The sequence below is a fragment of the Panicum virgatum genome, chromosome 1K, assembly GCF_016808335.1.
Source record: "Panicum virgatum strain AP13 chromosome 1K, P.virgatum_v5, whole genome shotgun sequence".
NCBI lineage: Eukaryota > Viridiplantae > Streptophyta > Magnoliopsida > Poales > Poaceae > Panicum > Panicum virgatum.
This window is the reverse complement of record NC_053136.1, coordinates 33,578,012-33,588,545: the sequence shown is the minus strand read 5'-3', so window position 1 is coordinate 33,588,545 and position 10,534 is coordinate 33,578,012. Positions and strand designations below refer to the sequence as shown.

The 10,534-nt window shown below is 43.6% G+C and overlaps 1 protein-coding gene across 1 annotated transcript; it reads left to right on the top strand.

Moving 5' to 3' along the window:
• Nucleotides 1-3,108: 3,108 nt before the first annotated feature.
• On the top strand, nt 3,109-6,723 carry LOC120703403 (heat stress transcription factor A-3-like). The gene is made up of 2 exons (XM_039987474.1): nt 3,109-3,896; nt 5,258-6,723. The coding sequence occupies exons 1-2, from the start codon at nt 3,333-3,335 to the stop codon at nt 6,380-6,382; spliced, it is 1,689 nt and encodes a 562-aa protein (XP_039843408.1). The 5' UTR covers nt 3,109-3,332; the 3' UTR covers nt 6,383-6,723.
• The last annotated feature ends 3,811 nt before the right edge of the window (nt 6,724-10,534 follow it).

Below are 10,534 nucleotides of genomic sequence, written 5' to 3'. Positions count from 1 at the left end.
GATAGGGGGGACATCTGCATCCGTGGCACAATTTGGGCTACGAGATGTGAGTAAGACAAATGGAGGCGGCGATCGGTATGGGGGCCCGAGGCCGAGATTAAAATGCAGATGCGACCCAAACGGCTCCAAAATGTCTCACCTGCTTTTATTTTCCTTTTTGCCAGAACAATGGCCTCACAGCAACTGATAGGGGTTCATTTCGAGGATAAAATAAAACAAAATAAAAAGCAAGGGGTAGGGTTCAAGGTGCTATGGCGCCAGCTGGGCATTATGTTTGCAACTTGCAGATTGTGTCACCTCTAGAGCATTTTGGGTTTGTTTAGAACAGATGGGCTAGGGAACTACCATCAAACCCTGTTGAGAAAATTACAAAACTATACTTCTTCTCACAATGGGTTGATAGGAGTTGAACAATCTATGGCTGCTTTGATGGGCAAGGACAAGTAGATCCTCGGAGACTATCACATAAATTGAAACGCTTGTGGCTCTTGTTGACTTTTTCTAATGTACATAAAAACTAGGCAAGTCATAAAAAAACCTTTAGAACAACCGCGAATCACCAAGAGAGACTATCTGGAGTATGCCAAGAACAAGGCAAGCAGCACAATACCTTTAGAACAACCTCGATTTGTCGAGGGAGATCGCCAAAGCATAGACACAACACAGTATAAGAGATTTTTTTTGAATACTCCTCTAGCGCGAGGTAAATTGTTTTAGAAAATCTCTATGAGCAATCTCAATCTCCTGAGACATAGGTAGGGCGGCGCTGATGGTAGTGGTAACTTGGAACTAAATAGTACCAACTCTATCCCACGAGGTATTTCTATACATGTCATTATTATATGGATCACTGAGATGCAAAAGAAAGTTAGATTTGCCCTAAATTGCCCAATCATTGTACTATTCATTTATACAATATCAGTGATATAAGATGAGGTGCGTAAACCTGTCAATTGAGCAAGAGAGGGTGCAAAGGTGATCCATGAATATTTATTTATTTGCTCACATCTTTTTTTAAAAAAGTATTTACATAAGAAGAACAAAAGTTCACCTCTGTAATATCTTATATGGCTAACTGAAATTTACTAAAAACTAGTGTTGTCTGCCATTAACAATGACTATGCTAGGAAGGTAAAAGTAACCAATAATCCATTAACTGTTTTCTACATATACTTATATTTTATTCATGATATTTCATTATTCCAAAAGGTAAAGGGAAAACTTACTGAAAACTAGTGCTGGCTGCCACTCATCTAAAAGTGTTGGTGCAGGCGTAGTTTCCTCTCTAGGTCAGTCCTTGCGTCATCAAGATTGGTTGCCCCACCTTTTTGTGTTGTGTTTCTTTTTTTTTCGAAAGATTTTAAGTTGTGTTTCTGCGTATCCATTGGACACTTCCCCACCCCCAGTCCCATCACTTGTAATATACCACCAACTTCTCCAGGGTTCAGGATGAGTCTATTATTCGGCATCATGACTTTCTTGTCGCTTTCACCGTGATTCTTTGCCTTGATGCTACTATACTTTTAAGATACTTGTTTGCTTGCAGTTATGGCCCCGTTTGGTTTCTTCTAGAAAATCCAGTTCTAGAAGAAAATCTTGCATGCATGAAGTAGAAAATGAAGTCTATTTGTAAAACATTTTCACGGATGTGTGTAATTTTTCATGACGAATCTAATGACATTAATTAATCGATGATTGGCTACCGTGATGCTACAGTAATCATCCTCTAATCATACGGTCAAATACATCATTAGATTCGTCAAGGTTCCTGGCGTAGGGGTTCTGAAGTTGATTTTATAAACTGTCTTTATTTAATACTCATAATTAACAGTCAAAGTTGTATTTTCTAGAATTCTAGGCAAACCAAACATGGCCTGACGGATAGTCAAAAGCACTGCTCACTAGTTCACACGATATTAACCAAGTTTCATCACAAAGTGAAGTGAAGTGAAGTGCAGCTGCGGTGTGTACTCCATTCTTTTTCAAAGTATATGATGTTCTGATAATATAATTAGTTCAAAATAACTTAACTAGTTTGTTGCACACGTTATATGCTAAAAAAAACGGAGGTAGTATCTTATTTGCAAATTACAATTCCATTTGCTCGCTTCACGGCCATGTATGATTCGATGCTAGTGGATGTGCCAAAATTAGCACTATTTTCTATAAATACTAATTTTAAATACCTTTTATAATAAATTTAGTTATGCTTATATTGATTTACATTTGATAAAATGTAGCCAAAGCTGAAGATTAAAACAGAGCACAATGAAACATGTGATTGTCTCAAGAATAGGTTGAACATATATTTTTTCCTTTGAAATGGATGATTTCGTCCTTTTAACAATGATCTATGGAGTGGGATATGCTTCAATTTTTTCTCATTTCTTTTTTCACTGATGGAATCGAAGTCAAACCTGAATGGGGTCAAAATAGAACCTGGGTGTTTGCATAGCTTCTAATTTAGTGTCACCTATTAACGAGTATTTTTACAATGGATGTAATGTTTGCATTGATGGTTTTCTAGACACTTGGCTTATTCTCATCTCGTACATTTCTTCAAGAAAGATTGCAACCTACAGCCACAAATAAGCATACAGAGTGAGGCCTCATATCCAAACAAAACAATTTTCTCCAATCCACACGTATTTGGAGGGATGAAATAAAATTAACCTACTTTGCATTCAAGATTGGTTTGATCCTAACAACACCAGTCGGGTAAATTCCAGAAGTCAACCGGGTGGCTTTCATCCATCAACTAGGCTTGTTTATTTGAGACGTCCTTTTTCGCGCAAATTCTTTTTGAAAAGCCTCCTAACAAATTCGTGCACCAGGTTTATTAAGAATCGATCGTACGTGGCCGTTCCTGTTGCGCTCGTTTGGGAGCGGGCGGCCGTGTTGAGTCGTCGCACGCACCCGCCGTGGCTGCCGACCTCTTTCCATACACCGCCAGCCGCCACCCCTTCGCCGGGCCACTGACGTGCGGACCCCACGTCTCCGCCCCCGACCTCGCCCTGCTGGCCGCTGCCAGGCCTACCACTGCCACCAGGCAGGGCCGGTGGCACCTGAAAATATCTTATCAGCGGCCTCTCTCTTCGCCCCCAAGCAAACCCCCGCCGCCCGCTTGCGCTTTCCCTCCCCTGATATTTCCGGCCGCTCCCTCCCCTGTAGCGCGCGCACCGCCTCGCCCCGCGGCCTCGCTCGCAGCCGCCGGCCCCGCCGCCAGCTGGCCCGAATCCGGCGCGGGCCCCGCCGCGATCGCCTCTCGCCCGGCCAAAACCCCCCGCCGCTCCGGCCTGCGGACGCCACGCGGAGCCCCCCGCCGGCGCCCGATGGCCGGCCACGGTATGTCGGTTCCGCTCCCACCCGAAGCCTATAAATTCCTCGCCGCCCCGCCCCTCGCCGCCCATTTCCTCCTCCTCCTCCTCCCCCACCTGCTCTCCCCCGTCCACCCTCCACGCCCGCGAGCCCGCCGCCCCCCGTCGCATGCCGCCATGGACCGCGCCGACGCTGGCGGCAGCAGTAGCATTAGCGACCCCGACGCGCCCTACTCCGCGGCGGCCGCGCTGCTGCTGGAGCCCAAGCTCGAGGACGAGGAGCTGCCGCTGCGGCAGCTGGCGTCGCCGGGCCCCTTCGTGCCCCTGGACCAGCTGATGCCGCCGGCGGCCGAACCGCCGCGCCCGCTCGAGGCGCTGCTGCAGGGCCCGCAGCTGCCGCCGTTCCTCTCCAAGACCTACGACCTGGTGAGCGAGCCGGCGCTGGACGTGATCATCTCCTGGGGCGCCGCGGGGAACAGCTTCGTCGTGTGGGACCCCTCCACCTTCGCGCGCGACGTGCTGCCGCACAACTTCAAGCACAACAACTTCTCCAGCTTCGTCAGGCAGCTCAACACCTATGTGCGTACACAATCCTTCCTTCCTTCCTTCCTTTCTCCCCCCTCACGAGTCACGATCCGTCGCTCTGTTCTTGAAATGCTCTATCACTCTGCTCGCGACATGCTCTGCTTGGGACGAAAAAATCATGGTCCCTTGTTTCTGGTATTTATGATCTTGGGTGCCTAAGATTCCCCCCTGCCGTGTAGATTGCCGATGATGAAGACCCTGCTGCCGACTTGTTCTTTTTTTCCTGTGCGATTCTCTTGGTTATTGGTGTTGTATCGTGTGGACCTTTGTAAAATCTGGCCTGTAAATGGAGTGTGTATACTTTACTACCTTTCTTTTCTGAGCGGAATCGCAAGATATATGTAATACAAACCTGCCCGAGTGATAATATAAACTGGAAACAATCCTGAGGAGTAGATCCTGTGATGGGCAAGCTTAATCCGATTCATGGAATGCGACGCTGTGTAAGGTAAGCTTCACGATCCACATGATGCATACGAATACCTGTTGCAATTCGATTCCTTATAAGGACTGTACAGCAATAGGCTTAGATTGCACATTTGTTTTCCATTTCCCCTGTGTCATGTGCTGCAGATCGTTTTTGTTGGTTGTTTGCTGCCTTGTGTATCTATATGCCTTTTCTCCTATAATAAATACTCTGCCCCGTCTTCACAGCTAACAGGTTTGTTGCAGTGCAGGTCTATTTTTACTTGCTTTCCCGTTTATCAATGTTGCCATATTACTGAGATAATTTAGCGCTTCAGATGTCTTCTAATTTTGTATGACATTTGGTGCAGTCATTGGTTTAGAGAAGTTTAATTCCTGTATATTAGTAGGTCTCGTATAAGATAATACAATAAAAAAGCATGGATCAATTTGGTTCCACACTCCTATCGTCTTGATTGATAGGCATAAAAACCTAGAGCATGAGGCTGAGCTCCTATAATACTCCCACTGGAGAGGAAATGCAATATCTATTTGGGGGGGTTAATTTCCAGGAGGGGAGATTATAGCCATTTATATTTCTTTATTTTAGGGGCACTTAATGGTTATTCTTACTTCATAGTAGTTTAGTTCCTTTCTGGAGAAGTTACGGCATATGCATCATAGCATGCACTTAGCCTTTTTCCATTGGTATTTTGTAACAGCCTTTCTTTAGAAAATAGAAGTTTAGTACTTAATTAGTGATAAGTGGAAGCTAGCTTCTTGGTGTAGACGACTGCATAAATGAGGTTTTGCATATGGCTGCATCAAATGGAATTCAGTTAACTATTACACTCCTCTGAATAATCATGGTGGATCTTTTTCCTTATGTTGTAGCGAATTTCTTCTATTTTTTCTGGTAACTGTAACACTGTTTACCATAATGTTCTCAGGGTTTCCGCAAGGTTCATGCTGACAGATGGGAGTTTGCTCATGAAGATTTCCTGCGAGATAGCAAGCATCTGTTGAAGAGAATTGTCAGGCGCAGGTCCTCCCCAACACAACAAAGCAGTATTCAGCCTGGCTTATCTTCTGGAGAATCCAGCTTGGACCCTGAGCTCCACACACTGAGGAGAGAGAAGAACGCACTGCTTGAAGAGGTAGCCAGGCTTAAACAGGAGCATCGTCAGACAATTGAGCAAATGAGCACACTGAATCACAGGCTGGAGTCGGCGGAGGACAGGCAGAAGCAGATGGTCTCTTTCCTGGCCAAGCTCCTTCAGAATCCAAGCTTCGTGAGGCAACTGAAGCTGCATAGGGAGCAGAAGGAGATTGACTCCATCAGGGTGAAAAGGAAGTTTCTGAAGCATGTACCACATAGCAGTATAGAGTCAGGTGAGTCCAGCTCACAGCACGGCGGAGATAGTGGTTCACAATTTCCTGCGAGTTCTCCCATGGATACAAGTGCTCACGATGACATTGCAGAACTTCAGAATTTTCTCTTGGAAGACGATGACCTCAACTTTGGTATGGATCCAGACAACATTGGTCTTGACAGAGTCGAGCAACCGGATGACATCGGGGTACTGGTTCAGAGCTTTGATACACAAGAAGAACTTGAGCTCGGCAGTGGAGCTCAACTACTGGAGATGCCTCCTGCTTCTGGTCCTCTTGGTCAGGATCCCACCATCGGCAGGTCCAAGGGTAAGAGTGTGCTGTGTCCAGGATTGGACGCTACCTCTTCTGAAGCCAGCTATCTCGGATCAATATCGGACACTATGGGGGCGCTTTCAGGTACCATGCTAGGGACAGCAAGCACAATGATGGACGCTGACGAGGAGCAAATGTGGGGCGTGGATGCTTCAGCGCCTCTGCAAAGCACTTGCAGCGGCTCTAGTCAGCAAACCTTCAGTAGTCTTGCCAGTGATCCCTATCTGATGGACATTGCCAACAAGCCTGACAAATTCTGGGACCTTGATTTTCAGACACTCGAACAAGGTGATCTGCAGCTGGACAAGTGTGCTATTGATGACCCTACTCTTCAGCAGCAGCAACAACGAAACATGAAGGATCCCTAGATCTATTTCCATGTGATACTTTATCGACCTAAGTAGTAAAATCAGCTATGGACTTGCTGTAGTTATTTTGATATTTAGGAGGCTACTGAACTCCTAGATATGCCTACTGTGGCACTTGGACTTGGTAGTAGTAATCTTGTGTTTTTGTTTCCCATTCTTTCACCTAGTGTTTTTGAATTGGAAACTCCTAGCCTACGATTTGTTCGGAGCAGGTGATGACTGCTTGGCCGATTCTTTTTGTTCCCAATTATTATTGGATTTTTCTTCCTTGCTGATGTCTTGATGAGCCATGGGATCTGAACCCTTTTTTCCATCTGAGACTCAAGCAAATTGTAAGGGTACTGCCTAGCGCCGATGCATTCTTTTATCTTGTCTACATTTTCCTCTTCATCAGATGGCTGAATATTCCAGTCAAAAGGAAATATACGAGCTCTGTGACTGTCTGCTTTGCGCCTGTGTGTGTGTGGGCGCGCGCGCTATTATCCTCCTACAATTATACTGGCGAAACGTAACTTGCGATGACTTCTTTCTAGATTTGTCTTGATAAGTGAACAAGTAAGCACAATACAGGCTTGTCTACGGATTCTCTTTTTAACCCATCATGCTGCAGACTTGCAGTGGTGACCAACCTCTGGCAAAGTCCCGGTGACAGTAGGCTATAGAAGCAGATGGTCACAATCTGTCGGCCAAACAAATTTCAGTTTTAGCTCACGCTTTGGTACTGAAACTCTCGTTGCCAATTCGCTTGGCCTTGACGTGCCGACACGAGTAGCCGAGTTGGCAACATACTAGGAGGAGATTTCACCACGTAGGTACGCTCTGGCCCTGCTCTTCGACAAAGGTGGAAGAACCCTAGTTCGACAAGTCAACGGAGCAACTGGACCGGGTTCTTCATGAATGGCGTGATGATTTCCATGATTTTCTTCCACCATCTTAGTCTGACTTCAACTCATGGAAGTATGAAAGAATCTGCTCATGTAAATGATTGCTCACAATTTGTATATAAATCTTTCTTGGGATAAAATGGTATGCAAGAATTAGCATAGGACAAACCAGCGGTGTCTCCGCACATGGCACGTGTGCCGACTACTAAGGCCGGAACAGAACCAAATGCCTCCTCCAGGAATGATTGCTTAAAACTCAACTGTCACATGTTTAACTCACACACGGTACGGTGCCTAGTGGTTAGAGGAGAATACACACGTCTAGGCCTTCCACAGTGTGGTGCCAGTGCGGCGGTGCCCAAAATCAAAAGAGCTTTACTGTATGAAATGGGCATTGCTCTTGTTCGGCTGCAGTGGCAAGTATCACTTCTTGATTTCACGGAACAAGTAAAAGCAAATAAACAATGAAGCAATGTGACACTTGCAGAGAGTAGAGGATGGAGAATCTTCATTTTCACATCGATGCCTATACATGTATCGCTTCCATTTTCTTAGTTGTGGCATCGGTCTAGCATCAATAAGGCCTCCCGCGGCGTGCGAGCGGTGCCAGAAATAAAAAGAGCACCACTGTACGAAACAGGCACCGCTCTTGTTGGGCTGCAGTGGCAAGCATTGCTTGTGGGTCCCAACCAATAGTAGAATAAATAAAACAATGAAGCATAGTAAGAGCAAGAGACAGCAAAACTTCAGTTTTTTTTTTTGTTTATTCCATGGGCATAGTCGCTTGTAGATTTATCGCTCCCAATTTTCTTGATTTGGGCATCGCTGGTTGCAGTGTTGAGAGTGAAGCCCAAATACTCTCTTTTCAATTGGAGCATCACCCAAGCGATACATTGCGGGTAGCCTTAACCCTTATTAAGTGATGCTTCAAATGGAGAGCGCATCTTTGGGCACCGGTGCACACCCTACAGCTAGTGAAGCTAGTACTAGAAATTTTGGGATCGATGAATGTATATATGCTTCGGTGCAGACTGAATAAAAAATTATTCTTCTATGCAAACAACTCACCCAACTTAATGGCGCAAGATCTAGTCATCCAGACGTGGACCCTCTAGTAATGCCTGAACATTGCAGCATATGTGTATCGATGCCTGTTTTTTAGTGGGGCTCGCTGTTTTCTAGGCTTGACTTCCACACCATGGAAGGCCTAACCGCTGTGTGGGAAGTGAAGCCTAGATACTCTCTCTCCATTTGGAGCTGCACTTCAGGCCAACACTGTGGAGGGCTTAGCCCACTCGGGTTCAAGCATCACACATCTACCATCTGGAAGGGGGGCGGGTGGTGATACACAAGAGTGCTACGATAGAGATTTTCCTATAGTCTCGCGTTCCACCAACTCCAGCTTCTTGATATGTTGTCCACAGTTGGTAAAAGCGACAAACCTAAAACCTTTTGTACTGTAAACAAACAATTATATGGATACACTGAGTCTATATGAAATATGGAAACTTTGATAACAATATGGTCATATGGGACTAATATGTTTGATAAGTATGTGCAAGTTAACTTAGGGATGAAGTAAGAGAAAAGATACAAAAGACGTAACAAAGAGAGAACTGAAATCGAGAAGTCTCAGTTTAGTTGCGTGTGTTGAATGGTCGAGGGCTCAATGGTTTGTACATGTCAAAGTATTCCTCCTAGTGTGGTTATACTTATACAAGCAATATGGTTCGACGCTTAGAAGTTGGTAATGCCAGAGCTTGTTCTGGGGATGAAGTTTAGAGGTTGTATACATTGAGTACGAGCATATAAATACCTTAAGCATAACCCCAAATTAGCGATAATAAATGCACCCTAGATCTAGGATGGCCATGGGAGATAAATTAGAGTAATTTTTTAATAATTACAAATTACTTAAAAGTAAATGCAAAAATTAAAAAGTACACATAACACAAGCAAATAAATGAGAATGACCATTGTAGTAGATAATTAGATTCTTACAAAAGGAGATATACAAGCGATATCATACTCAAACTTCCAAACACGAGTTCTTATTTTTACCACTAATTTGTCGATGAATTAATTTGCATTGTTGTTTGATATGTGTTGTAGTAGAGGTGGCTGTACTCGGGGTGCAAAATGACATAGTGGTACTATCACGATAACCAATTACATGGCTACAACTGGTGTTATCTAAGAGAAGTTATGTTTACATGTGCTTTAAGATGCATGTGGGGTGTTAGTGGACAGTCTACCAAACATCCACACTAGCTGTAGTAGCATTTGTGGGCTGACAAGTTGGCTTGCACAAGACTAAAAGTTGGTCATATGCGCTAGCTTGCCATAAACAGCGCGTTTGTCACACTTGCCTGGTAGCTCACTAACCAAAAAGTTGAGCAGTGGTACTGATTGAGTAATATTATTGAAGATCGAGACATGCGTGCCTCCTTAAGTTTTGAGACATCGATTTTCAAGAAATATTAGTAAACAATTTCCCCAATGTCTTCCCCGTTGTACAACCCAAACCTTTCATTTAACTTAAATTCAGGAAAATATGTCATTGTGTATTTTCAAAGTATGTCAAAGTACAATACTTCTTTAATTATTATACATTTATCTCATGTAACATAGTTGCAATGAACAAATCAGGATTTGAAGATTATTTTTCAACTCTTTCTCCATATCTCAAACCATATCAAAGTAGAAAATTTTGGTATATACTTTAACAGAGACTATATGGCATCATAAAGGGGGTTCTTATATTCTACATAGCCTATTCACTTTTTCCCTCTCAACCTCATAAAAACACCCTCTGATTCTACTACCATCAAAATAAAGACAAATGCTTGTTGGGCTGCTTAGCTGCAACTGCAACGCTGCAATAGCAAACACTTTTTTTTTTGAATGATTGCAATAGCATATACTTACGAACAATATCTTCATAGTTCGAACTCCATTATTGAAGAACATACAACATAAGAGGAGTGTTCCTCAACACATATGTTGTTTTCTCACATGTTCACTCATTGTCTCAAATATTTTCTTATTAGATTGTGTGGTTTTAATTTATTTTACACTTCCTCTGATATTTTGGTAGCACTAGAAATAACATTGAACTTATCTTCAACAATATATATAAATAACCATGTGGGCATCTCAACAAAAAATTAACAAAATTATAATGTACTCATGCATTTTCCAAAGTGATTGCAAATAACTTGATTTATACATTTCAATCCTGATGATTAATCAGCACAATATTTGTATA